The sequence below is a fragment of the Panicum virgatum genome, chromosome 9N (genome assembly GCF_016808335.1).
Source record: "Panicum virgatum strain AP13 chromosome 9N, P.virgatum_v5, whole genome shotgun sequence".
Taxonomy (NCBI): Eukaryota; Viridiplantae; Streptophyta; class Magnoliopsida; order Poales; family Poaceae; genus Panicum; species Panicum virgatum.
The window spans coordinates 77239211-77266949 of NC_053153.1; the positions used below are offsets into that span (position 1 = coordinate 77239211).

The 27739-nt window shown below is 48.0% G+C and overlaps 5 protein-coding genes across 20 annotated transcripts; 3 read left to right on the forward strand and 2 right to left on the reverse strand.

The window, feature by feature from the left end:
* Window positions 1–901: 901 nt before the first annotated feature.
* On the forward strand, window positions 902–4853 carry LOC120691536. Of its 3 annotated transcripts, XM_039974618.1 has the most exons (7): window positions 907–1271; window positions 1385–1424; window positions 1533–1603; window positions 2895–2989; window positions 3124–3191; window positions 4296–4406; window positions 4492–4853. In XM_039974618.1, the coding sequence occupies exons 1-7, from the start codon at window positions 1088–1090 to the stop codon at window positions 4631–4633; spliced, it is 711 nt and encodes a 236-aa protein (XP_039830552.1). In that variant the 5' UTR covers window positions 907–1087; the 3' UTR covers window positions 4634–4853. The 3 variants fall into 3 exon arrangements, with proteins under 3 accessions (XP_039830554.1, XP_039830552.1, XP_039830551.1); XM_039974620.1 differs by lacking the exons at window positions 4296–4406; window positions 4492–4853 and adding an exon at window positions 3483–3947 and having other exon boundaries at window positions 902–1271; XM_039974617.1 differs by lacking the exons at window positions 907–1271; window positions 1385–1424 and adding an exon at window positions 3483–4074 and having other exon boundaries at window positions 1532–1603.
* A 935-nt stretch (window positions 4854–5788) lies between these two features.
* On the forward strand, window positions 5789–8590 carry LOC120689373 (WAS/WASL-interacting protein family member 3-like). The gene is made up of 4 exons (XM_039971662.1): window positions 5789–5854; window positions 7471–7966; window positions 8435–8475; window positions 8582–8590. The coding sequence occupies exons 1-4, from the start codon at window positions 5789–5791 to the stop codon at window positions 8588–8590; spliced, it is 612 nt and encodes a 203-aa protein (XP_039827596.1).
* A 215-nt stretch (window positions 8591–8805) lies between these two features.
* LOC120692892 lies at window positions 8806–10908 on the reverse strand. The gene is made up of 3 exons (XM_039976282.1): window positions 10430–10908; window positions 9899–10270; window positions 8806–9806 (listed from the first exon to the last, which is right to left on the reverse strand). The coding sequence occupies exons 2-3, from the start codon at window positions 9989–9991 to the stop codon at window positions 9171–9173; spliced, it is 729 nt and encodes a 242-aa protein (XP_039832216.1). The 5' UTR covers window positions 9992–10270; window positions 10430–10908; the 3' UTR covers window positions 8806–9170.
* A 2244-nt stretch (window positions 10909–13152) lies between these two features.
* LOC120691494 (phosphomannomutase) lies at window positions 13153–17901 on the forward strand. Its single transcript, XM_039974569.1, has 11 exons — window positions 13153–13673; window positions 13797–13841; window positions 13916–13982; window positions 14099–14175; window positions 14338–14373; window positions 14459–14514; window positions 14832–14931; window positions 15025–15120; window positions 15206–15295; window positions 15844–15895; window positions 17602–17901. Exons 1-11 carry the CDS (start codon window positions 13599–13601, stop codon window positions 17655–17657), a joined length of 750 nt encoding a protein of 249 aa, XP_039830503.1. The 5' UTR covers window positions 13153–13598; the 3' UTR covers window positions 17658–17901.
* A 658-nt stretch (window positions 17902–18559) lies between these two features.
* Window positions 18560–26493, reverse strand: LOC120690177. 14 transcript variants are annotated; one of them, XR_005681614.1, is made up of 6 exons: window positions 26355–26493; window positions 25914–26183; window positions 25675–25760; window positions 20185–20286; window positions 19110–20120; window positions 18560–18985 (listed from the first exon to the last, which is right to left on the reverse strand). XR_005681614.1 is itself a non-coding variant. In XM_039972746.1 (5 exons), the coding sequence occupies exons 2-4, from the start codon at window positions 26139–26141 to the stop codon at window positions 19491–19493; spliced, it is 960 nt and encodes a 319-aa protein (XP_039828680.1). In that variant the 5' UTR covers window positions 26142–26183; window positions 26355–26493; the 3' UTR covers window positions 18560–18985; window positions 19110–19490. The 14 variants fall into 14 exon arrangements, 10 of the variants coding, with proteins under 10 accessions (XP_039828680.1, XP_039828678.1, XP_039828675.1 ...); XR_005681615.1 differs by having other exon boundaries at window positions 25675–25826; XR_005681616.1 differs by lacking the exon at window positions 20185–20286.
* Between the last annotated feature and the right edge of the window lie 1246 nt (window positions 26494–27739).

The window sequence follows — 27739 nt, forward strand, 5'->3', positions numbered from 1 at the left end:
GAGTCTACAGGGCAATGAAGCGTATCCGAGAAGAGATCATCAACCGCTGTAGCTCCATTGAAGCTTCCTGCGTAGTATATTATACATTCACGTTAGACCCACCTGTCGGGGTCAGAACGCCTGTGTACGCGTTCCCTTGGTCTATAAAAGGGAGACGCTCGTTAGAGGAAGGGGATTCAAGCCCGGCTGGACAGAGGATAGACTTATTCATACTAAGAGCAATACATCTCACAGTGGATGTAGGGTATTACGCTCCGGCGGCAAGAACCACTCTAAAACCGAGTGTTCTTGCGTTCTTGCCCCCAAGCTAGATCGGCTTAATTGCTTAGCACTTTCCCGAGTACTCCCCCTCTGGGATTAGGCAGGTGCGTTCCGCCACCCGGCTGTGGGTACCCTCAAAAGCCCGCGACACAGGTTTAAGTTTGGCAGCCTATGGGCCTCCTCAACTGAATGATGAAAAACAATATGCAAATGCAAATCTGAAAAAACATATGTCAAATATACCTCCATTCCAAAATATAAGTATTTGTTGTCTTCTACTGATCATGTTTGATCATTCGTTTTATTTAAAAAATTTGAGAAAAAATAAAAACAATTAAAATATACTTCAAATATATACGATGGTAAAACATGTCATTACAAAATAAATAATATTTTCACAAATTTTTTGAATAAGACAAATGGTCAAACATGATCAGCAAAAATCAACAAATACATATATTTTTGGGAGGGAGGTAGTAATAGTAAAGAATGTAGAAGAAGGACAAGATTTTGGAAATATGGATCCCAATCTTTGTGCTTTGCACAAATAGACCTGTGTACGTGAAGTGATCATGTACGGCTACTGGCATCAGAAAGCCCACGTCGATCTGTTCCTGGCCCTGGAATTTGCCGCGGGCCAGGGGAAGGGAACGAGTGGCTCTCGTTCTCGTGCAATCGCGTCGCTCGCAGCGCCGAGCACAGGAGCCCAACTGACCGCGGCGGTCGCTGCCGCGCCACAAGCAGCGTTGCCTCGCGCCGTCGCGCGGCTGCTCCAAGCAGTAGCAGCTCGCGACGCCGCTTCCCGCCGCCTCCGCCTCCTCCAAAGATGTCCTCCTCGCTCGTCCCCACCAGGGCCACCACCTCCGGCGGTCTTCACGTCTGCCCGTCCCCGACTCGGCCGCGCCGGCGCCGTTGCTGCCAGGTCACGGCCGCCGCGCTCCCCCCGGCGTCGGGCCGGCGCGCCGTCTCCCTGGCCGGCGTCGCCGCCTGGCTCGCCACAGCTGTCGGGCGTGAGTAGCATCCCCATGAAAAAATCCTGTGTTCCGTTTGAGCGGCGACCTGGTTCCGCTGTGCGCGCGCGGCGCGACTGATTTCGGTGCTCCCGAATTGCGAATTGTTTCAGGGGCGGACGCGGCCAGTCCATTGGACAAGTACGTCAAGAGGTACTCAGCCGTGTCCTGCTCTCACCTGCTTTGGATTGCTGCGCACTGTGACATTAGTTTTGCACAACACCTTACGGCCTCTTGCTGTCCTTGAATTGCTGCTGTCAGGAAGAAGCTGGAGCCTCTGGAGACCTACGTTCCGGCTGTGCTGCTGACTATCGACCAGTTCGTTGATCTAGGTAATTCACAACTGATAAGTAAGGTAATCAGTATCCCACAATATCACTTCGGGCAACGTTGGCTGATGCACAGCAAGTAGTGTCAAATATGAATTATATTTAGTCATAAAACAGTCTCTCTTTCTGAGTACTTCAAATTCGAATCAATAATTTTTATCTGCTTGAATGTTTCTCATAGCATTTGCTTTGGTGATGGATGAGGTCACAGGGGACATACAATGTGATATCTCTTGGTGTATGCTCTTTGCTGATGATGTGGTGCTAGTTGACGAGAGTAAAGCAGGGGTTAATAGAAAGTTAGAGCTGTGGAGACGCACGTTAGAGTCAAAATGATTCAGACTTAGTAGGACCAAGACCGAGTACATGATGTGCGATTTTACCGCATCTAGGCATGAGGGTGGTGACGTTAGTCTCGGTGGGCAAGTGGTGGCCCAGAAGGACATTTTTCGGTATTTAGGTTCCATGCTACAAAAGGACGGCGACATTGATGAAGATGTTAGGCATAGAATCTCAGCTGGTTGGTTGAAATGGCGTCAAGCTTCTGGTGTCCTCTGTGACAAGAGGGTGCCACAAAAGCTAAAAGGTAAGTTCTATATGACAGCGATTCGCCCGGCGATGTTATACGGTGTTGAATGTTGGCCTACAAAAAGGCGACATGTCCAGAAACTGAGTGTAGTAGAGATGCGGATGTTGCGGTGGTTTTGCGGGCACACAAGGAGGGATAGAGTCTGGAACGAAGTTATTCGGGAAAGGGTAGGGGTGGCATCAATTGAGGAGAAACTTACCCAACATCAGTTGAGATGGTTTGGAGATGTCCAACGGAGGCCTTCGGAGGCGCCGGTGCGTAGTGGGGTGCTAAAGCGTGGCGATAAGATAAAGAGGGATAGAGGTAGACCTAAACTGACTTGGGACGAGTCGGTTAAGAGAGACCTTAAAGATTGGGATATATCTGAGGAGGTAGCTTTGGATAGGAGCGCTTGGAGACTAGCTATCAATGTGACTGAATCGTGATCTTTGTGTCTTTTGGGTTTCATCTCTAGCCTACCCCAACTCGCTTGAGACAAAAGATTATGTTGTTGTTGAATACTTCTCATAGCACAATCTGTTGAAACTAGACATAAACGGCCCTTCTTATTTAATTTGCTGGTACAAATGGAAGTACATTTATATTGACTAAAAAGTGCTTCTGCCGTTACCAATTTTTAAGAAAAATGTCAATATTTTGAGTAGGTGTTTAATATGATTGAGCAGCATATCCATGAGAGATTCCCCAGTACATGATTCATTGCAGAGAAATCCTTAGAATTTGAGAAGCCAAGGTTTGACGAGACCAGATCATTACTTCGCTCCGGACCAGCATCATCTCTACGAATCAACATTCGGGCAGTAAGTTAGTGAAGATCATTGAATCATTAATCATGTTCTTTCATGCCCAAGGCGATAGGCTGGTAGCTTGTGTAGCATAATGCAATTTCGTCATCCGAATGATGCCAACTGAATTCGTGTGACAAAAAAACCAGGTGGCACAATATGCTGACAGTACTGGTCAAGGCAAAGCTGCATCAGACGCTGTGGACGAATGCTTACGGTAACCATGTTCCTCTTTTCCCGAGTGCACTTCTTTGCAGAATAAACTAGGCAAAATTTATCCGGGGACATTGAAAAAAGATGACATTTGCACAACACACTGAAAAAATATGTCTTTGCCACAACACATTATAATTTTGTGGTAATTTGGTCCTGGACACTGCACCTATTATTATAATCATTTTTAATACAAGGCCACCTAGAATGACCGTTATACCCCTGCTCCTCTTCCAAATCCTGCGCGCCATCGCTTCCCCTCACGCCTCCACCTCGCCGTCATCGCCTTCCGAAGACACCATGTTGACTCGGCGAAGAACAAGACGGTACGACCGTCGTGGTACGCGGCGGAGAAGAAGATGGTGCAAGGCGACGGCGAGGCCCAGCGTCGGGAGCGCGATGGCGGCGCCGGGAGATAGCACAGCAGCGCCTCGGGCTCGACGCGGATGTCGCATGGCTCCGCCTCGCCGCGGCCAGGATGAAGGGCGGCGTCGGGGACGACAGCGGAAGTGGCCGGCGCTCGAGGCGGACTTTGGCTGCCACTGTCGGCGGCGACGGAGCTCCAACGCCGAGGACTCCCCCATCTCCGTTCTCTCCGACAAGCTCCTCCTTGAGTACCTCGCCAGCTCGCCTGCGTGCTCCCGCCGCCCAGGGAGGAAGAGGCCCCCGACCTCAGGACACTGGCCAAGGGAGGAGCAGCGCCGGGAGGGAGCCGGACGGAGGAAGCTGGCGGCAGACGGCAGGCGAGCTGCAGGAGCAGCGCTGACGGAGCCACGGAGTAAGCTGGCAGCAGGCGAGCAGCAGGAGCGGCGTCGAGAGGAACAAGTCCCGATCCGTTTTTTTTTTTTTTTGCCATCCCGTTCGGCAGCAGGAGAGGGAAAGAATAGGTAGGGGGCAATTTCGTCTTTTCGCATACCTTTCTATTAAAACTGATTTTTATAAGAGGTGTAGTGTCCAGGACCCAATTACCAAAGAATTTTAGTGTGTTTGGGCAAAGACAAATTTTTTTTATGTGTTCTAGCAAAAGATATCTTTTTTGAATGTCCAGGACCTAATTTTGCCAATAAATTATGAGAGGTTATGACTTTTGTTGCCTGTGTTTTCCTAGAGCATTGGAAGATCTCGACTCGCTGCTACTACATGCATCACGGAATGACCCTACTGCATCTGTTGAGACCATGAGGAGCAAGATCAGTGTTGCCCTTGGAGCATTGGACAAGTAGTAGCAAATGAAAAGCCCATCTACATCTTGAAATCCGTAGGGATCATCACTCACATCTCACCTTTTCCTTTCATCTTTCCAGTCTCTTGCAAACTGTGCCATCTGCGGTCCTGGATAAAGGAAAGGCGATTGCTGATGCATATCGGACTCCCGCAGATGATTATGTTGAGGAAAATGCTGCCGAGTTGGATCCCAAGCTGAAAGAGTTGGAGGATATTCTTTAAGCTTGAATTTTGTTAAATCCAATACTAACTACTTCCAGCGATGCGACTATATTGTAGAGTGAAATTTAGAGAGAGGGTATCGGTACATCAATTTCTTTTTTTGTAATACTTCCTTATGTTTATAATATACTTGTTTACGTAATCAAATTGTCTGAATGGTAAATTTATATGGATAAATTTCTGATGGCTGCAACCTATATGTGCAGCCAGGGGAAGATCACAATCCAAAATCTGAAAAATGTGTATTGTTAACTTGGTCTTTCTTATTTAAAAGACGTATAGACAATATCCATGAACAAAGACAAGTCCCTACAACAGTCGAACAATTGTTCCACTAGACATGCTCTGCACTGCTACTTGGCAGCATATGAAATTTGGTCGTTTCTGGTCCTGCCACAGTTGGGACACAAGAAAAACTAGTGCACAATTACTTGGTAAATGCGTTTATGAGTTTAACATAAGTACAAAAGAAAATATTTAGACCATGGCTAGGGTTCAGCTTAATGATATGGAAGATTTGGAAATTCCCAAATGAACACGCCTAAATAACAAGCTGATTGTGGCGCTGACAATCCGACGAGATCCGACACTGAGGATTCTATTCTTCCGGGATGACGGATGCTAAGCATGTGGGGCGATCCGTGGACTTAGGCTGGCGAGCAACACGCTGACCGGCGTGCCCCCGTGGCTCCTCCCACCCTGCAACTTTGCAAGCGGCTCCTCCCACCCTGAAAGCGTCGCGTGGCTGGGCTCCTGACGTGTTCTCGTGGCTCCTCATTCTTCCTCTCGTCATTCTCGTCATTGTCTTCTGAAAAGCGGCACTTGGGACGATCTGAGCGGAGCTTAGAATAAGTAGTTTCGACGCAGGTTAGCATGCCACCTCACAAGGTCATTGTCTCTGCCAGGATCAAAAAACCTGTAGCCCACGTCAATTGTGCTTGGGTAACCACAATCATCCTCAGTTTCTCCAGTCTTGTGTGGATGCGCGTCACTTATTTGAAAAGAATTATTTGAAAATAATTTAATTACATCAACGACTACTAAACAATTAACTTCTTTATATATTTTCTTAATGGAAATTTGATAATAGAAGATACACACACACAGGTAGCCTATGCATTATTAACTGGCCCTCATATGAATAGTTTAGTGGCGATGACGATGAGTAGGCCGGCGGAGGGAGATTCAAGCACCAATGGTGATTCCAAAATGATGTACATGGTAAGTTTACCGTAGGACCTTTAAAAATGATAAGTGGAAAGTGTACCGCATATTTAAAAGTAATCATGAAAAGTGCATCATAGATAAAATATAAATGGAAAGTGCATCATAGGCCATATCCATCAATTCCCTTCCATTCTTTAAATTCTTTCTCTCACACCCTATAATTTATTTTCAAAATAATAGGCAAGTCTCTCACCTCCTTTAATTTCTTTCCAAAATGATAGAGAATTCTCTCATCTTATTCAATTTCTTTCCAAAATGATATGCAATTAGCATAAATTAGCCTTAAGATTAAGGGAGCGGAGAGGAGTTGCGGCGGTACCAATGGGTGAGTTTATATTGGTGAAAAAAGTTTGGCTTTTTGAAAAGTTGGTTTTGAGGTTTTCTCCAAATTTTGGTACCTCTTAGTCCTAACAAGTCGGTTCTCTATGGGGAGTATGGTAGGTCTAATTTTGGTTAAAAAGGTTTTCAATTATTTCATGTTTATAGTATAAATTTATTTATAGTATAGATTATAGACTTACAGTATAGACTAGAAAGGCCCGCGACTTTGCCGCATGGGGCTGTATCCCGCATTGTTGTATTATAGTTGGTGCGGACTTTATTAGTAGTGGTTGTGTAAAGATAAATGTTTAATTTTTTAAGCAACGTAGTTAAGATAAATCCATCCTTTCATTATTTTCATATAGGTGTCATGGCCTGCAGCCACTATTGCACTTGGTATATATTTTTGGCATTCTGTTATTGCGACACTATTATTTAAGTATGTTGCACTTAGTATATTTAGGTATTCTATTGTCACGATGCTATTATTTAAGTAGTACATTATTTTGAGTATTGAAATACATGTATGACATTTGTTATTGTATTTATTATGGTGAAAGAAGGGGTAAAATCATTTATTAGTGAGGATGGGCATAATTAGTCGAATACTTAATGTATTTGCGAAACCATGAGGCAATTAATAGGGATGATAGGTTGATTTTGGGAAAGATTGAGGATTGTTTTATAAAATGGTAGGGGTTCCATCCGGCCAGTGGGATGACCGGGAATGGATGGTGATGTGGCATTCTTTTGGTGCAGGATTCGTATATAGAGATGTAGATAAATAGTACTTCTTGTATATTGTGGACGTGATTGTGGGTGGTGGCATTGGATGACTAAGTAAGACGTATCCTCAAAGTACGCTTCTACAAAGTGAAGACGTTTTCTCGGCAATCGGTTCAAGTCCCAGCCCCACCATGGAAGTGGCAGGGCCCCACTTTTCGGCATACAGTAATCTGACGTAGCGCGCAATCGCTGGCACAACCGCCACCTCTCACGACTCCATCCATGATCCATCCGGCCCAAGGAAAGTGACGACCTGTGGGCTGTGGCCTGTGGGCATGGCGCAGGGCAGCCATCGAATTAGGTCCCGTTTGGATTCGTAGAATTCAGAATCCAAAAATCGTGTTGCCTCCCAAATGGGGCGATTCCTTAGAGCAACTCCAGTGGGGCTGCTAAATTTGGGTGAGCAAAAGCCCATTTAGAAGTCCAATTCTAAATTTTACTCACCTAAATATGGGCCTCCACTCCAGCAGGCTGAGTAAACTGGGCTTCCATTTTTTCATCAGTCAAATGGGCCCCACCTGTCATTCCCTCGTCACCCCCACCCACCTCTCTCACCCGTTCCAACCCCCGCGCCGCCGCCGCCCTCCACCCCGCCACCGCCCGCTTGTCGTCCCGCCACCGCTGCTCCGCCTCCGGGCGCTCCGCCCCTCGTCCTCTCCCACAACGCGCTCGCCGGCGGCATCCCCAGCGGCCCCGTGCGGGACCCGCTCGTCCACCTCGACCTCCGCGGGAACCGCCTCTCCGGCGTCGTCCCGCTGCTGCCGCCCACGCTGCTGCTGCAGCTCGACGACGACGTCGCCGCGCTGCGCCCCGTCACCGGCCCGCCCCTGCTTGCGCCCACGGCGTCGGTCGTCTCCGTCGCGGCCCTGCAGGTGGGCCGGGTCGTCGTCTCGCTCTTCGACCTGCTGCGAGACCCGCAGGCGCAGGAGCCGCTGCGCCGCCTCCCTTCGTCGCCCGGCACCACCACGCTCTCCCGGCACCACCTCATCGCCTTCGCAGGTGCGGCTCTGTCTCCTACTCCTCCCCCGCCTCCCTTCGTTGGTAGGAGCCCGTTTTGGCTGTCACCGAGCTCGATTACGTGCAGAGGAGCTCGATTTGGTGGTTGTCGAGCTCAACTCTGCACAGCGGAACTCGATTTGGTGGTCCTGGAGCTCAGTTGGTCAAATTGTGAGCTTGCTCCCGTGGGCGAGATGGCAAGCACGATATGTTTTGCTTCCGCCCAATCTCATGTAGATGCAGGCAAGGCCATTGGTACTGCCCATATATAGTAGTAGCAGTATATATAACAATCAGCTAGCACTCCAAAAGGTAGTTCGGTGGCCAAACTTTTTCTTGTTGTTGACCATCAAAAATTGATCTTTTGATCTGTCCAATGCAATGCCTCCTGTATTATAGCATATGCTTCACTACCTGAAATTCTTGTTAATATATGATATTTCTTTTGTCACCTATTTTATATTATGTCAGGTGTACAAGCATATCTTGCTGGTCTTACATTAGCATATCCAGTATTTTATATTACTTTCATATTGCACACTCTGTCCTTGCACAATCACTCTGAGTCTACGTTATAAACTAGCTAACTTGATTTACTCTTGGGCTTTGGATATATAGATTGGCTAAAGAAACAACACGCATGAAATGGCATATGAACCCTTTTTTGTAAACTACTGACCTGATGTAAATATCATTATCAATTGCTCCTTCGAATACATGAAATGGCATATGATGATCCTTTGTTGAACTTCAGAGAGGGTACTTGACTTAATTTGTTGATCCTGACCTTGAGAGTGGACACGAACATGGCAAAGCAAACTGTTACATGGGAGAGGTTCAGCTTTGTAATCCAGCACACATCCTGATGAACATGGCATGCCCAGCAAACAAACTCAGAGTAACATAAACACTCAGTCATTATTTGAATAGAAACATTCAGATAAATAAACATCTCAGGTTTGACAATAAATAAACATCTCAGGTTTGGCATCTAGCCATCTACCACCCATCTGAACAACCAAACAAGAAAGATATTTGACAATAAAAATGCCACTGCTACATTTGACCAAACTGAACAATCACGAACAAATGATGAGCTTCAATCCTACACTGGACTCCAATCCATGCTGAACCAGAAATGACTGAATGTTCTTCTGAAGAGGCCCCTACGACAAGTAAAGCAAACAGAACTGAGACAAGGAAAGGATCACGCGGAGCTTACGTCATCCCCAGCCGCCCCGCTGGCATGCTCGCTTGCCCCCGAATTGAGTGAGGCAACCTTTGCCGCTGCAATATGTGCCCTCATCACTCGAACGTAGGCCCTCTGACTCTCATCCATCGAGCTGAGATCACAGAACATAATCTTTTGCTCTTGCTCCCACATCAACCGCCGCTCCTTTATCTCGAGCCTCTTCTCCTCAAGCCTGGTAGATTCTTCAAGCTTCTTCTGCTCAATCCTGGTAGCTTCTTTCCACCTTTCATTTTTTTGTTTTGCTTCTTCCACCTTCATCTGAACAAAGCTGCCCCAGACCTCTATGCACTCATCAACTCCTCGTCCATTCCTCTTCACCTTCTCCTTCGACTGTTTCCGACCCGGAGGTCGATCTTGCTTGGCAGCAGGCATGGAAGAGTTAGCTGGTGTCGAATCTTGACCTGCTTCATTTCCTTCATCTTCAGCTGGTGTAGCACGCTTGTCTGATGTGCTTGGCCTCCTTGATTGCTTCATGGCCTCTTGCAGCGATAGAAACTTCTCGGTGTGCCTAACCTCCAACCAGCAGTGGATGAAGGTGAAGGACTTGGTTTTGGGGTCAGCTCGAGCATATCGAGCTTGAGCTTCTTTTATCTGCAAGAAAGAGAAAACAATGAAGCAATTATTAGAAGATAATAAGCATTCGAACATTGAAAGTAACAAAGGCGATGTTCGATGCCACTTACATGCTCAGTGTAAGGAATACCACTTGGATGTCGACGCTCGATCTCGTCGTAGAATGATTGGAATCTCATGCAGTCTTTCAGTATGCCTCCCATTCTTTTCTCGAGCGAAGCAGTAGTTCTATCAGACTCAAAACATTTGTGGTCGTGGAAGTGCTCTGCAATCCTTGCCCAATACGACTTGCTTGGTTGGTCATTTGCAGTGATTGGATCAGTTGTGATGTTAATCCAAGATCTGCAGAGCTAGATATCCTCATCGTGGTGGTAATTGCCACCTCTCTTACTTCCACTGCCTTGAAGTTGCATCAGCACATCAACCTCCAGCTCAGTTTCTTGTGTCATAAAATTGACGAAACCTCCTGGGGGAATTGAATCCTACAAAAGCTCGACATGTTAGAAGGTAATAGAAATGTGAAAACATATAATAGGATTTATGAACTGAGTTTTGTACATTGAAATGGTGAAACCAGAAACTGAATTTGGACCATGGAAATTTCATAGCACACAATGCAAGTCGATATCACACTAGATTACCTGGGTGGAGTCCGGGGTGGGGGTCCAGTCAAAGAGGTTGGGTGCACTGAAGTCGTCTACGGTGGCCTCATAGTCAAGTGCTGGTGTTGAGGAGGCTCTTTGAGTGTCCCAGTCAGTGGCGTGGCCAAAGGATGACATGGATACTTGTGGCAGAGATGGTAGGCGGGACGGCTCAGAGATGCTTGGCATCGGGGCCTTCATGGTGCTTTGATGGTAGCCACCGCCGGGAAGTGGATGCTGGCCGCCGCCGGTACTTGGTTGATGCAGGCTGCCACCGCTCGGTCGGGGAAGCGGAGCGACGAAGGACTGGTGTTGTTTCTTGGACGGTGTCGAGGTAGTCGGCTGAGGAGGTTTGCGGCCACCGGAGATGGAGCGGGCCGGCGGCGCCAAGTTCCTCAAGCTCGCCCCGCCGCCGGTAGCCTGTTGCAGATGACGTCTCTCCATGGCGGCGTCGAATCTGAGATATACAAAAAAACATGGCTTTGTGGTCAGGTTCTCAATATTCGATGCATTTGAATAAACACAGAGGCTGATAATGCCTGCTTGAGAGGCTGAGACCCTCATACCTACAGCTAGAATACCCAAGGTCAGACAGCGCGTCTCAACTCCAACCAAATAGGCATTGCCGAGATAAAATTTGAGCAAACAGTTGGGTGATTAGGTCAGGCAAGAGAAGATCATTTTGATTCACATCAGACAACAGATGCAAGTACCGTCAGCAAGCATAACAAGAGCCATGTGAGTAAGGGCACAGTAGGCTACCACTGCAACCACAAGCTAGATGAAAATCCCATTTCCATTTCCCACGGTACACGCACTGCAATACATACCAGTTCAACCCAAACAAACCGACATCACTCTACTATAAACTTCCACGAATATCCCAACCAGATTACAGCAGTTGCCAATCCAAAGCCTGAACTCACACAGCAATCTCCATCTACGGGGAGCTGGGAAACAAACACCAAGTCTCCTCAACATCACGAGTATGCACACACAAGCAAATTTTCCTCAAACCGAAGCACAAGACCCCCAACCCCAGCATGTAACATCTAGAAGCTTCTAGAACGGATGCAGATCGAGAGCACACTTTACCATTGGGCAGTAAATAATCTGACAAAACTTAACCACGGAGCAAGAGGCACAGAAGCGGAGCGGAGCACATGAACAATACCTGATGAATGCCTGCCCAAGCCGCCGGCCAACCGGCTCAAGATGTCGCGGAGCTGTGGCGTTGGCCTGGAGGACGCTCACCGCGGCCACCTCCCCGCGCCCGCGCCCGCGCCCGGCAAGAAGCAGGCGCCGGCGGCTCGCAGATCCGGGGAGGAGGAGGAGGAGGAGGACCGGAGGCAGGCAGGCGGGCCGGCGGCGTCAGCTAGGGTGGCCGGCGGCGTGGCGTCGGCAGGGGAGGGGCGGCGGCTAGGGCGGCCGGCGGCGTGGCGTCCGCGGGGGCGGGGCGGCGGCGGCGGCGGCGTGCGGGGCGGGGGTGCTCGCCCTGCGTGCGACGGATCGGCACAGCTCCGTGAAAATGAAAAAAAAATGGGTGGGGCCCACAGTTGGCAGCCCAAATAGAATGCCACCAAATTGGGGAGTGGGATGAGAAATTTGGAAGGGCTACCAAAATGGCAGCCCATTTACTCTCCCTGTTGGAGATTGATTTTTTGTGTCCACCGCCTAAATCTTGATTTGGTAGCCCATTTGCTCGTCCTGCTAGAGTTGCTCTTAGGCTTGCTCCAACGGTGCCCTCTATATGGCCCCCCACCCCACGTAGGGGGAGCTTTGGGGGGAAATCCGATCCAACGGTTCCCCCCAAAGCTCCCCTATATACGGGGGGAGTTGAAACTCTCTCCATATATAGAGTGAGTTTCAACTCCCCCTATATCTCTAATCACACCGTTTCTTCATGATATTAATCTCGTTTGAGCCCCGTAACATGATGATAATACGTATTATGACAGTACAAATACTGTATGATTTTTTTAAAATTCAAAAACGATAAATAAATAGTTAGTTAATGAGTGATAGTATATAGAGGGAATATATATGGGGGGAATGGTTGGAGAGAAGGAGTTATAGGGGGAGGAATCTTTTGGAGGGAGGTAGTAAAATATAGTAAATAGTACGTTTGGGGGGAGTTGGATGGGGGGAATGGTTGGAGAAAGCCTTAGGCGACCTCCAACGGTGCCTTGTAAAGGGCCCTCCCCCGCACGTAGGGGGAGCTTTGGGGGAGGAAGCCCTCCAACGGCTCCCCCCACAGCCCCCATGTATATGGGGGGAGTTGAAACTCCCCCCACGTATGGGGGAGTTGAAACTCCCCCTATATGTCTAATCACACCGTTTCTCACCGTTTCTTTGCGATATTAATCCTATTTGAGCCCCGTAACACGATAATAATGCGTATTATGACAGTACAAATACTGTATGATTTTTTTAAATTCAAAAATGTTAAATAAATAGTTAGTTAATGAGTGATAGTATATAGGGGGAATAGATATGGGGGGAATGGTTGGAGAGAAGGAGTTATAGGGGGAGGAATTTTTTGGAGGGAGATAGTAAAATATAGTAAATAGTACGTTTGGGGGGAGTTGGATGGGGGATGGTTGGAGAAAGCCTTAGCGGATTCTAGAGCAGGATTTTTTTTTTAAAGATAGAGCAGGATTTTAAAATGTCTGAATCAACTCGAAGGTTGCTTCCAGCAGCAACTGCTTCCCATATTACAATTTTGCCCTTAGCTGTTCCGGAAAAAAAAAACGCCAATCGTTCGCAATCCCGTCTCTCCTACGCACCCCCGCCCAACCCCGCCGCCCTGCATCGCCATCCCGGCCGCCGCCCTCGTCCCCATCCCGGCCGGCGCCTTGGTGCGCATCCACGGCCGACGCGGCGCAAGATCCGGCCGCTCCGGCGCTCCGACGCCCGTCAGGCCAATAGCAGTGCGCGCGGCTGCGTCCTCCCCACCCCACGCACAGATCCCGAAGCCGACGCCTTGCCCGCGACGACTGCACAGTCCACGGTCCACACGCACATGCAAAGCGCGGCGGGTCGCATGCGCATCTAGATCCTCGCGCCATTGGAACCAACGCCATCTTCTACCCGGGTTCGGGCGCCGTACCCCTTCTTATTACCACGCTGCTTCGTCCTCTGCTCCTCGTAGTCTAGCGGACGGGCGGCGATGGCTGCGGCGGCGAGGAATGCGGGCGTCCTCGCGCTCTTCGACGTCGACGGCACCCTCACAGCGCCGCGCAAGGTAGACGCGAGTTCCCCTTCCTGGATCTCTTTTGCTTATTGTTTTTTCCCCAAATTTCTCGTGTTTAAATCGTTGCCAGCCCCGCGCTGTTTTTTTAAATAATCTCGTGCTTCTCTGGGACAGGTGGTGACGCCTGAGATGCTAGAGTTCATGAAGCAGCTGCGCCAGGTGAGAATTGAGATCGCACATCCTCTGTTCTGGTATGAAGGAGAATTACAGTGTCGTTTTTATTTTGGGAGCAGCATGTCACTGTTGGCGTGGTGGGCGGATCCGATCTGGTAAAGATTACTGAGCAGCTCGGCAGGACAGGTCTGTAATGTGCACAATCAACTTTGGCCACGATCTGTTGTTGACTGGATTTCACACTGTTGCTAAATCTTGCAATGTGATATTGAATTGGTCTAGTCTTTTTCCCTATTTTGCAGTTATTACTGACTACGATTACGTCTTCTCTGAAAATGGTCTAGTTGCACACAAGAACGGAGAGCTAATTGGAACTCAAGTAAGTCTTTGGGCACCACAAGCATGTCTTGTATCCAGTGACGGGCTCAATATCAACAAATTTAATTGCAAGAAAATGTTAGTAAAGAAAGCAAAATCTACTAGAACATCTGATTTCTCTATGTTCTTGTATATGCTGATACTGAACTTTTGCTTTCTGCAGAGTTTGAAATCATTTCTTGGAGAAGACAAGCTGAAGGTGAGCCTATGTGGTGTATTCATTTTCTTTCACTAATTCATTGATCCAACATCAGGCTTGCTAAAGTTCTGCATATGTTTCTCAGGAATTTATTAACTTCACCCTTCATTACATTGCTGATTTGGACATTCCAATTAAAAGGTAGGTAAAGAACCCTATTAAGGCCCTGTTTAGTTCCCAAAAAATTTCCTACAGTACTCGTCACATCGAATCTTTGGACACATGCATAGAACATTAAATGTAGTTGAAAAAATAACTAATTACACAGTCTAACTGATTAGTACAAGATGAATCTTTTAAGCTTAATTAGCCCATGATTGGACATTATTTGTCGAGTAACAACGAAATGTGCTACAGTACCAAAACCCAAACTTTTTCACCAACTAAACACACCCTAAATAACTCAGTTCTGCACTAGCTCAGTGATCATTACTGACCAGTGCTCAATGTTTGCTCAGAGGTACCTTCATAGAGTTCCGAAGTGGAATGATTAATGTTTCTCCGATTGGGAGAAACTGTAGCCAAGAAGAACGTGATGAATTCGAGAAGTACGATAAGGTATTAATCCTTTACTAGAAATCAGTAACCTTTCTTAGTCGGAGGTGGAAAGTTATCGAAGATACATCAACGGAAACAATGGATTTCCTGCAGGTGCATAACATTCGACCTAAAATGGTATCTGTGCTTCGTGGAAAGTTTGCTCACTTGAACTTGACATTTTCTATTGGAGGGCAGATTAGTTTTGATGTGAGTATCCTAGACTTATGTACATATTTATTTTTTGAAAATAATTTGAATTATGATATTTACTATTGATGCATTCAAATTATAGGTATTTCCCCAAGGTTGGGACAAAACTTACTGTTTGAGATATCTTGAGGAATTTCAAGAAATCCATTTCTTTGGGGATAAGACCTATAAGGTGATATGTCGGTCTTATTAGTATATTATCATATAAAAGTATTATTTAATTTGTTTGTGTGGAAACATAGTTTCTTGTTAGGACCCAAAATACTAAAATAGCATGTTTCGATATATGTTTTCTTTTGAAATCCATTTCTTTGGGGATAAGACCTATAAGGTGATTTGTCGGTCTTATTAGTATATTATCGTATAAAAGTATTATTTAATTTGTTTGTGTGGATATATAGTTTCTTGTTAGGACCCAAAATACTAAAATAGCATGTTTCGATATATGTTTTCTTTGAAATCCATTTCTTTGGGGATAAGACCTATAAGGTGATATGTCGGTCTTATTAGTATATTATCGTATAAAAGTATTATTTAATTTGTTTGTGTGGATATATAGTTTCTTGTTAGGACCCAAAATACTAAAATAGCATGTTTCGATATATGTTTTCTTTTGCAAGCTATCAATATATATTTTTATGTTTTTGTTTCATTTTCTAGCTAATGATCAGCAACTTACTGGATAATTTCTTTGACAAATTCTTTTCTTCCACTAAATAGGGTGGCAATGATTTCGAGATATTTGAATCTGAAAGAACAGTTGGCCATACAGGTATGCTGGTTGTATGACAAAGGCTAATGTTTCCATGCTTATTAATTTGCAATGTCACCTAATAGAAATTTTTACTTCTTAGTTAATAAAAAGAAATTGGAAATGAGAACATGAGTGGAAAATACTAAGAGGACAGGTATCAGCGTAACAATGAAGTATACAAAGATGCAACTAGCACAAAATGATTAGTTGCAGGTCAACTGTTATTAATGTTAGGCCCTGTTTGGGAGGGCTTCTTGCGCGGCTCCAAGTGAAGCCCTCCCAAACGGACATTTTTGGAGCAGCTTCAGGGGCGGAGCTGCATCTGGAGCCGGCGGCGGCTTCCACAGAGGAGGTGGAGCCATGAAAACGTGGCTCCGAGCGGCTCCTCCCGCAAGCCCGCGGTCCCAAACCGTTTTGCCCCCGGCCGCACGTGCTGCGTCTCTTCACGCGCGGCGCCTCCTCGAGGCAGCGTGGCGGCGGCAGGAGGCCGGGCGGGGCGGTGCAGGAGGCCAGCCAGCGGCGGGAGCTCGCGGCAAGGCGGGGCGGGAGGCCGGCCGACGGCAGGGTGGGGCTAGGCGGGTCGAGGCCGCCCGGCGGCGGGAGGAGGCGGCGCGGGTCGAGGCCGCAGCCGGTGGGAGGAGGCGGCGCGGGTCGAGGCCGCCGCCGGTTGGAGGATGCGGCGCGGGTCGAGGCCGCCGCCGGGGGAGGAGGCGGCGCGGGTTCAGGCCGCCGCCGATCCCGGGAGGTAGAAGAATGAGCAAAGGCACGGGCGAAGGCCGCCGACTGCCGGTGGAAGGAGGCGCACGAGAGGGAACGGATAAGAAGAGAGAATGGAGGAAAGAAAATAATAATAAAAAGAAAAAGAAAGTGAGAAAAAATTAAAAAAAAACTAAGGGGCATACTAGACATTTGACCTCTTCAATCCATTCATGAAAATAGAGTGAAGCCGTTTTGCCAAATATTCTCCGAAACGGCTCCAGCTCCACCAGAGAAGCCGCTCCACCAGAGGAGCTGGAGCCGGAGCTATTTTTGGAGGAGCCGGAGCTTTGCCAAACAGGCCCTTAGCCTAACAAACTACCTCTGCTCAGCTGATCACTTTGATCGGAGAGCTCAAGCTCACTCACACTCACTCTCTGGTGGCTGCTGATAGAAGAAGGAAGTGGAGTAGGGCACACACACCGGTTGGTTGCTGCTCTAAAACTAAACTGGCTATTCTTTTAGAAAATTCCAAGGGGGTATGTATATACAAGGAGGAAGACTTCGGACACACATTGGTTCAATACATTTCTACTCCCTACTGCCACTGTTGCTAGTTTGGCACTGCTGTAGCTACAGTTACTAGCTTCTACACTGTTCTACTATTTTCTAATCTTACTATTGCTGCCAGGCTGCACTCTTGCTACTGCTGCCAGGCTGCAAGCTGGCATTTGCTACTGCCCTCTTCTACACATTTTTAGACTCTTCTGTCAGATTAATACAAAAAATGCAAGAGCTAGCTAACTATTATAACAATTAATATCAGTTAATAATAATGAATCAGTGATCTGATCAAACTTACTGGGGACTTTTCCATTGATAATATGTTGCATGAAATTTTGGTTCCAGAGCTTAATTTTACTGTTAGAAATGATAACTTTTTTATCATCATAGTAGCTGTATCACATGGATATTCACCCACCTTTGCTGTTGTTCACATGCTGATTCAATAGCATTTTTATTTGCAGTTACCAGCCCTGATGACACAGCACAGCAGTGCAGATCTCTGTTCATGGCAAAGTAATCTTCAGCCTATTTACAACACATTCATTCACTCGAATTTTATCATGTGCTCAAGGATAAGATAATGGCTTACCAGATCTTTCATTTAAAGCATCCTTTTGCATTTTTCTTAATGGCCACATCACTTGCTACCATTTTTTTTCCCTTCCAAGTCCAAACAGGTTGTACTGCTTCACATTCACAGATGTTCAGACTGCATGTGTACACTTCGTGAAAATAAATGAAAATTACCTATTTTTACTGTATCTTGTGCTTGAGTGCATCCTGACACTATGGTGATGTAAAATGATAGTTACGCATTGCTTTTGTTGGCAATTGTCTGCTGCAATCACAAAATCTTAGCGCAAGGCATCTGCAAGCAATCGCCGAATATGCCTTTCAGCTACTTAAAATGCTTTGGATTCTAGAGTAGTTGTTTGTCAAGTGTAATAGCTATGTAATTCTGTTTCTCTTAGCTTCCAACCCTTCTCATAAATCATGTGCTCCATTTGTCCCCCCCCCCCTCTATTGCATAACTGCCCTCGTTTTGACCTCTTACTGCACGTGTGCCCCTCCTTTTCGGACTTTGCATGTTTGCCCCCGTTTTTTGAATCGTAACAGTCAATATGCCCCTATTCTGTGAAGCGCAGTTAACAGTGTTAACAGACAGATGGAAAGCCATAAATACCTCTGACTTAGATGACGATACGAGCAGCCTAGATTTGCATATCCGGTTATATTTTTTTGAAATATACAAGCAAATCGCCACATATAAACTTAAATAAATGACAAAATGTCATATTTCACATATGTATTTTAAAACCCTTTAAATAAATGACAAAATATTATATTTCACATATATATTTTAAAAATATCACACTGTACAACACATATTTTGGATCTGGAAAGAAAGTACAAGTCATATTTTCGTCTCCATGTCCAAATCACATGTAAGCATACAAGTTCAAATATCACGATCACATTAAAGCATAATATTTTGTCACAGAATACACTAGGGACTGATTAAATTTCATATCCAGATTGCATGTCTAAGCCACATGCAACCTAGAACATACATGTCACCAATATTTTAAGCAGATCACATGAGTGAGTACATGTCCAGATCACATGAGCACCCCAAAACAAGAGAAATCATGGCCAGATCACATTTGAGCACTCCAAAATAATGCAGTACAATCCTAGGCCACAATTAAGCACCTAAACATCATTTTCTAAGCGTTGAAGTATGCAGCAAGCCTTGAAACACCTCTTCCTCTTCCCCTTCCTCTTCCTCTTTCTCTACCCCTTCCTGTTGGTGGTGCTTCTCCTTCAATGTGACTTGTACTAGCGCTGCAAAACATTGGAGTAAAAAATGTCTCAATAACTATTGCAATCATCATGCATATGAAGTCTATACAATTTAGAAGAAAATAGGGTGCACATTCATCACTTGGATGATTCAATAGATGATGACCTCGTAGCTCTACCTCTACCTCTCCCTATGTGCCGTGATGATGATGGAAGTGTAGCACTAGGATCATTGCTTCCCTCCTCTAATACATTGTCAGAAGACAAGCGGCTCCTCTTCTGTCTAGCAGTAAGACCTCCTTGGCACTTCTTAGCTGTATGGCCTAGTTCATGGCATTCTGGGCACCTCTTTTGCTTTGTGCTGCCCGATTCATCTGATGCCTTGATCCTAGATTTTCTTGGTCTCCCAGGCTTTCTTCTCAATATTGGCTTCTTGATTTTATAACCAGGATCGACACGTGGCCAAAATTGCTTTGATGTCATTGGATTGAACACACTAGAATAGGTCTTTTTGAACTTGGCAACAGAGAAGTATTCATGAACATAGTCATCCATGTGGATCTCTACTAAGTTTTGCAATGAAGGCTAAAGCATGTCTACAAGGTTTTCCACTAACTTGCCAAGCCCTGCAGCTGCATGTTTTCAACTCCAAGTTTACTGCATACCTGAAAAGTACTCCTGATTTGGTAGGTGCATTTACTTCAGTAGTGCCATGTCCACACCTTAATACTTCACAGTCCTTGATAGCTTTGCTTTGAGTCGTAAGAGCCTTAGTAATAGATGGAATTATTTTGCCCTCTATTGACTCAGCAATCTTACTCCTCAGTTCAAACTTGGCTATGATCATTCGTCTTATATTGTCATGCATCTCCACAATCTGCAAGTCTTTTACTTTGACCCAGTTGTTGAAAGATTCAGAGAGGTTGTTATTGATGTAATCAACCTTGCAATGATCAGAAAATTTGCTTCTACTCCATAAGTAGGGATGGTTCTCATCTAAGTATGCAATGGCATCAGGACATCTCTTCTTCAATGCAGCTTGTAACTCCTTTGGTCCCTTTTTTGGATCCTCCTTCAACCAATCAACCACCCTTTCAGCTACCCAATTATTTGTGGCCATTGTATCACCACAGTTATTTACTGAACCACAATTGTGAGTTGGCCCATTCTTCTTAACCTACAACAAAATAAAGGATCTATGTGTAAATATACAAGATGAAATAGAGCGAGTGTTAGTGTACCTTGCATCCAATGTATATCTTCTTGCTGGTAGATGCAAAAAAAATCCAGTTGCAGCCCTTATCTGCTCTCACGCATTTGGCTCGAAAACGCTCATGGTCTTTCTTCACAATGCAAAAAGCATAATCATTCAACATTGAATGCTGGGTTAATGCTGATTTGCATTGTTTCACATCAGGAAAGACCACACCAATATCAACACATGGATCATCAACATCATAAGAAAACACAGAAATATCATCCTCTTCATCCTCATCAAATATTTCAACATCAGGTTCATACTCAGTGTCAGAGAAATCAAATTCAGAAGATGCAGCCATGTCAGAATCATAACTACTATCACTTCGTGCAGCAAGTGATTCAGTGTGAGAGTAGTTGCCCTCCTCATCAACTCCAACTGGCTCTTCATCATCATCTGCACGTTTTCTCTTGTTCTTACTCCCTTTCCTAGTGGGTTTATAAGCTGTGGGTGTCTCATATGTGTTTGTGGCTATCTCAGTTATGGGCTCCCTAACATCTTGAGTGGATTGTGTTGGAGCAAGAGGAAGATCCAAAATAGCAGGTGGAGTATTAGGAGATTGAACTAGTTTGTTTCTCACTGTAGGGTGACACCTTCGTTTTGTGGGTGAGAACTGTATTGGCCCTTGAAAGACATCGATCTGGGCATCAATGTGCACAACCCTTCTCTCTTGGTTGAGTTCAAACCACTGTAACAGTTCTTTGTCTCTTTTAATCTCGATAGATGCATTTTCTAGAAATCGCCAAAAAGAAATGTACTGCTTCGAACCCCACACACAGCGCTCACCTACGAAATCTACTAACTGAAGAAAGTCATAGCTATGTCTATCAACAATTGCAGTCACCGATTCCTTCCTTTCAAATGTCTTTGGTCCACTGTCAGGTAAGCTCCAGTGTGACCGGATGTTAACAAGTTCTAATTCACTGTGATTCAGCCTACAAATCACAGCATTCAATTTATGATAAGCACAATGCTCATCTAATTACCATCCCTTCCAGCCTAATTGGAGGAGAAATTACAGAGATTGAGTTTGGGGGAGAAATTACCCATCATGTCGAGCAATGGATTCCATGGCCACCGAGTCCCCGTGCTGCTAGGCGAGCCGCGTCCCCGTGCTGCACGCCACCTGCGAGGCGCGCTGCAGCCCCAGCCCCATGCGCTGACCGGCCGCGAGGCGAGGTGCAGCCCCAGCCCCACACGCTATCCCCCGCGAGGGCACCCGCGCCGGCCTCCCCTGCCCCCCCCCCCAGTGCTGGCCAGTCCTGCTGCGCCGACCGTCGGTGCGCGGCCGCGAGGGACCGCGCCGGCCTCCCTGCCGGCCCCCCGCAGTGCAAAGCGCCGGTGCGCGGCCGCGAGGGGACCCGCGCCAAACTCCCCCTGCCGACCCCCGCGGTGCTGCCTTGCGCCGGCGCGCCGCCCTCTAGGGCTGGGCGTTCAGTTCTAACCGAACCGATCGGTTCGGTTCTTCGGTTCTTAAAGAAGTTCGGTTCCTGAAAAACAGGAACCGTTCGGTTCTTTTCAGGACTAAGAACCGAGAAATTTCGGATTCGGTTCTTTCGGTTCGGTTCCGGTTATAACCGAAAGAACCGAACTTTGTTGAGAAGGAAAAAATCTCTGGCAGCCAGGACCGGCGCTGCCGCGCGCCGACGGCGGCTTGCCTGCGGGCGCAGGGACGGCCGCGCCGCCGGCGCTGGACTGTCGAGGACCGCCACTGGGCTTGCCGAGGTCTGCTGCTGGAGGCCGCCGAGGAGGTCGGAGCCACGGGCCCGCGGCCGGGGAGCCGGGGAGGGGCAGTGGCGGCCGCCTGCCGGGGACAGGGAGGGGCCGCGACGGTGGCCGCCTGCCGGGGACAGGGAGGGGCCGCGACAGCGGCCACCGGCCGGGGAAGGCGAAGAGGTGGTTGGGGACACGGAGGGGCAGCGGCAGGGGCCGCGACGGCGGCCGCCAGCCGGGGAGGGCGAAGGGGTGACTGGGGCCGCGGCGGGGGCGGGGAAGGGCGAGGCGGCAGCTGGGGAGGGCGAAGAGGTGGCCGGGGCCGCGGAGGGGGCGGCGGAGGGCGAGGCGGCGCGAGGCGGAGTCGGAGAGGGAGGAGCAGGCGGCAGAGGCCCCTGTGCCGGCTGGAGGTGGAGGCGCCATGGGGGGATCCACCGCGGGGGCCCTGTGCTAGCTGCGGTCGTGCTTGGAGGGCGACGCGAGGCGGAGTCGGAGAAGGAGGAGGAGCTAGCCGGCGGCGCATGCCTCAGGCCCGGCCACGGGTAGCCAGTGGCGGCGTTGGCCCGTGGGAGGAGAGAGGCTGGAGGCGCCGAGGCGGTCAGGCGGAGGCCGCAGGGCCCGGGCACCGCGCCCTCCCGCAGCCACGCGCCGTCGATTCGCCGTCGCGCCGGCGGCTGGGCGGGGGGCTGGACCGCCGGAGACGCTGCGCCGCAGTCGTGGTCGCCTGGTCGGGGGGGGAGTGGAGGTGGCGGGTGTGCGCGCTGTGTGGAGGCGGCAGGATTGGGGAGTGGAGGCGGCGACATCAAGGGAAGAATTAAAGATACGACACTATACCCTCTGCTAGCCGCCGACCTGCCGATCTGCAAGCCGCCGCCGCTAGGGAGGGAGTAGAGGGAGGTCACGGGAGTCTGGGAGACTCTAGGGTGCGGGAGGGGGCTCTTTAGATAAGGTAGGGGCAATATGGTCACTGCATATCCTTTTCTTTTTTTGAATCTTTTTTTTTCTTCCAAACAAACAGGCTCCTTCTACGGCATTAAGAAATGAGGGCAGACGAATGACCCAGATTCAAAAAACAGGGGCAAATATGCAAAGTCTAAAAAAGAGGGGTAATGGTGCAGTTGGAGTTAGAAACGAGGGCAGTTTAGCAATGTACCCAAAAAAACAAGTCATTCTAGGAAATCCACGACAAATTAACAAGAATGTAAAATAACAATGTTTACCCTTGTTTATTATTCATATTTGACACTAATTGATTCTTACATGTATATGCACTTTCTAAATAGGGTAATATGACTTTTTTGGGGCAAATTTTGAATCTTAGGGTGATTTGTTTTTTTTTTTTGGACAGAGGGAGTATATTGTAAATAAAAAACGTTCATGTTGGTACGCTGGTGTAAGCCTGCGGTAGTTTCAGTAAAAAAAAAAGATAGCGCCTATTTATATTCTTGGAGATTCACAAGGACTTTACTATGTACAGTACAATTTAGAGTTGAACATAAACTAAAAACAACGTGCATATCTCCCCCGCTAAGCCTCAGTTTGAAGTGATTCTTCTTGCATAATTCATTTAAATTCCTGCTCTTTCGCATTCTCCAAAAGATATTTGGTGTTCATTATTGCAATTAAATTTCTTTTTCATATTTTAGAGTTTATCAACAAGATGACTTGAAAGCATGAGAGTTGAAACTCTGTTCAGATTTGTTCTCATATTTTTAGTTTGTTAAAACTGAAAAGTATGTCATGTGGTGATGAGTTCGATCTCACATGCATAGAGGAATAGGCTATCTGCTAGGAATTGGGTAATGCCGTTTAAGGAACATACTAGATTATAGCCATATAGGGCATAATTAGCTTGTATGAAAACTCATATCACTTTCTTGATTTACAATATCATCTTGTATGATTGCAATATACAAAGCCGAAGTTGGCATTCGAGTAGTCGTGCAGAAAGGGACGCGAAACTGTGTATCTGACTGATATTTCATCGCTTCCTTTTATTGCAGCCCTATCCAGCATACAGGTAACGTGGAACTTCGCTGGTGATGAAGGTGTGACAATCTTGGTATCTTCTTATTCTATCAGAGTGGATGATTCAGTCGTCATCACCAGATAAGCTTTGTCTTCCCTTGGAGTCATAAGCATTGGCTGCAAGCAGGACCATCTTCTTCACGTCAACCTCGATCATCCATGCCGGCTCGTCAGAGTTGTACCGTTTATTCTTCAGACGGAAGCAGATGGCGTCAGGATCCTCCACGTTGACAACAGGGAAATCCGGCGAGACGCGCGGGAAACGCTTCTCATACACCGTTGCGTCTCTCCTCCATGTGTGGTCGTCTTCCCGAAACGACCAGGTGGTGATTCTGAACGAGCTCTTCCACTCCCTCATGCACCAAAGCCCGAAGCTGCTGATCCGCTGGGTGTCGACGCTGACGAACTTGACGCCGGAGCGGGTGACGCACACGCTGCGAGAAGCTTCGGGGCATCCTCGGCCGTCAAAGGGTTCCTCTTCGTCGACGTATGTCGGCATTGAGTACACCGGAAGCGGCACATACCGGAGCATGGGGGACCTCCGGGACATGTCGGCGAGAATCATGCCTCGGTAGTAATCGACCCAGATCAGGAACCGGTTGCCGTAGGCCACTGTCGCATCCGTTGACCAATAGTGTAGGTCGCCGGGGTTAGCGACGCCGTGGACGTGCAGATCCTTGACCTCCCACTCGCCGGACGCCGACCGGAACAGGTGGACGGTGACCTCCGGCTCCAACACTGGCTTTACCTGAAGCTAAACCACGACGAACGACGGCGAGGACGATCCCTTTCCCTCCTCGGTGGCGCAGGATCGGATGCCCGTAGCCTTCGAACTCAGGTGGTGTCGCGTTAAAGGAGGAGAAGAATATCCTTGCATGGGATCGGAGTAGTGAGCAGGTAGCGCCAAAAAGGATGATGGGTTGCCGCTCGCCGCATAGACGAAGTAGTCCTGTCGTTATCTTGAGCAGAAGAAGGTCGCGTTGAGCCGCCAGGACGCACAGGGAGAAGAAGTTCTCGGGACGGGGCCCCGCGGCCAGTCGAGGGTGACGACGGAAGTGCGCGGCGGCAGCGTGAGATGAAGGGAGACGGAGATCTCGTCGCCGCAAGAGGTGCGGGAGATCGCTGACGTTGTGCGGTCGCCGCGGAAACCGTCCCTCGCGACGTCGCGGTTGAGGATCGCCCAACTTGGATGGGAGGATCTCCGGTGGCGGCGGGCACATCTTTCTCCGTGATCAGCGGTGCCATTAGCACGGCAGTAGGATGGCGATACAGGATTGCTATACCGCGCGACAGGCTTTGGCAACCCGCAACCGTGTGGGGCCAGGGTTCGTTTTGTGGCGTCAAAAAAAAGGTTGAGGCAGAGAACACATATATTGGCTGCCTAGGGTCGAGGGAAATTCGGTTTCGGACATCAGGGGCGGCGCGGTGGTTTTATTTTGTCGGCAACCTATGCAGCACGGATACGGATACGCGTATCAGTATCGGGCCGATACAGATACGGGGATACGTCATTTCCTAAAAAAACAGATAGGCATATACGTTTTAGTAATTTTTTTATCAGATAGGCAGATACGTTTTAGTAATTTTTTTATAAAATAAATGATAATGCATCCAACAATCCACACACACTTCCAATCCAGCCTTCTAGGCCACACAAATACAATACTCAAAGCAATCATAGATGGTTTTTGGTCATGGCAATGTCTGAAAACTGAGAGCAGTTGCAAATTACCAGAGAAGATGGAGGCTGGAGCTGAATTTCAGGGATCCTCAAAGTTAGCATGCTCCTCAGTTAGTGGAGAACTATGTAGTGATGAGCTAGTAGTAATTCATGTAATATAAGTCAGGCAATCGCCAATCACTTGATGAATCAGTAAGTCTCGTCTGTAAGCAGAAGTCACAAATTCACAATATAGAGACCTCTCAAATCGACGCTTCTGCTGGAGTTGCGGTGGGAATGCGGACGTGTACCTGTCCGAAGGACGCGGCGATTGTCTCGAAGCCGTCGCCGGAGCGGAGGTCGGCGCGGACGGAGGGGAGCGCATCGAGGAGTGGCTGCGGCGGGGCCTGGCTGTGGTGGGTGAAGGCGACGTCGAGGCAGCCGGCGGCGGAGGCGAGCGCGGCGAGGAGGTGCTGGCCCAGGTAGCCGCTGCCCCCCACGACCAGCACCCACTTCCTCTCCTCCTCCTCCTCCGCCATCTCTCCCCTCCCCTGCTGCTTTGCGATGGCTGATGACAAGATCTGCGAGCGCGAGCAAGGGAAGCATAGCAGCACTAGCATTAGCATTGCTCGATGTAGCCATCTACAGAAGAAAGCAAGAGCAGATCCGAGGTAGTGAGGTCTCCAGATCGGGAAGAAGGAAATTAGAGAGGAAAACTGAGGAGTAGGGGACGACGAGAAGGGGAAACTCACCGGAGATTGCAGCCGGCAGTCCTCCTTGCCACTTGCCGGCGGGCGGCGGCACGTCGCCGGCGACGGCGAGCGGCGGCGCTCGTGCGGCGGCGTCTGCGTGCCGCGTGCGTGGGTGTTGCTGGCTGTGGGGGGCTATAGGTCAGGGACTGGGATGGGATACGGGGGCTTCGTGGGCTGGGCCGTGTCCTATCATTCGGATACGTATCCGGACCGCGTATCCAATTACTCGTGATTTGTTTTTTTCCCGATACTCCACGGATACATATCAGCGCCGTATTTGATACATATTCGTGTCGGATACGTATCGGACACGCGATACGTGGCCATTCTGCCGTGTCCGGGTAACACAGTCGGCAACTTAGAGCAACTCCAATAGTTCATATTCCTCTTCCCAATTTTTTGGGAAAAAGAAAAAGAAATTCTTCAATAGTTCTTCATTATAATTTCTCATCTTAACAATTGGTTTATTCCTCATCTTTATGCTCAAACATAGGCACCACACTATGACTCACAATCCCTTTTCCCACCACTGTTTTTTTTTCGCAGGCTTCTCTTCTCCCGTCCTTCTTGGCACCGCGCCGAGGGGAGGAAGGAGGAAGGGAGGCTGCCACCGCTTGCAGTCGTGATCTGCCCGTGGAGGAAGAGGGCTGTGCCGCCCTGTGGGCTCAACAGCGGCGTTCACACAGGTGGTCCACTCCCGCCACGACCCACAACCCGACCGGTCGCTGCGCCACGGTGTACAGGAGTGCGTGTAGAAAGGATCAAATTTTGAATTTTTTTTCAACTGAAGTATAGAAAAATCTTAGAGATAGTCTATTTTTTTCCTCGTACTATTTTGAGAGTTGGTAAAATCATGATTTGGGGAATAAAAAATAGGTAACTCTTAGAATATCAAATTTCTTGTCTACAACACGTCTAATTACTAGGCTTTTCCCTCTCTCCTCCCCTTTCTCCTCCACCTCACCAAAATTCCTACGTGGCTCTGCATGAGATAGTTTGTGCCGACATGCAGCTATGTACGACCATCATCATCCTGCACGCTGATTTTTTCCTCTTCTGCGGATCCGCTGCGCCAAATCCTCTTCCTGCTAGAAAATATCTCGTTCAAATACTATCACAAAGCACATGCATGGCGATGCATCTCCATATGCCTGCCAACTTACATGCTAGGAAATTTACCAAGTTTGCTCGCGAATAATGATATGTATTGGCTCAAAAGGGGAAGAGAAAACTGAGGGGACTAGTTACAACATGATCGTAGCAATAATCTGCATAACTATTTAACTAACCTACACAGTGCTGGGCTGCTGGCTGCAGTATCACGCCGTAGGTCTACACCAACCAGTCCTTACGGTTTGTCCGATCCTCATGTCCCAACATTTACA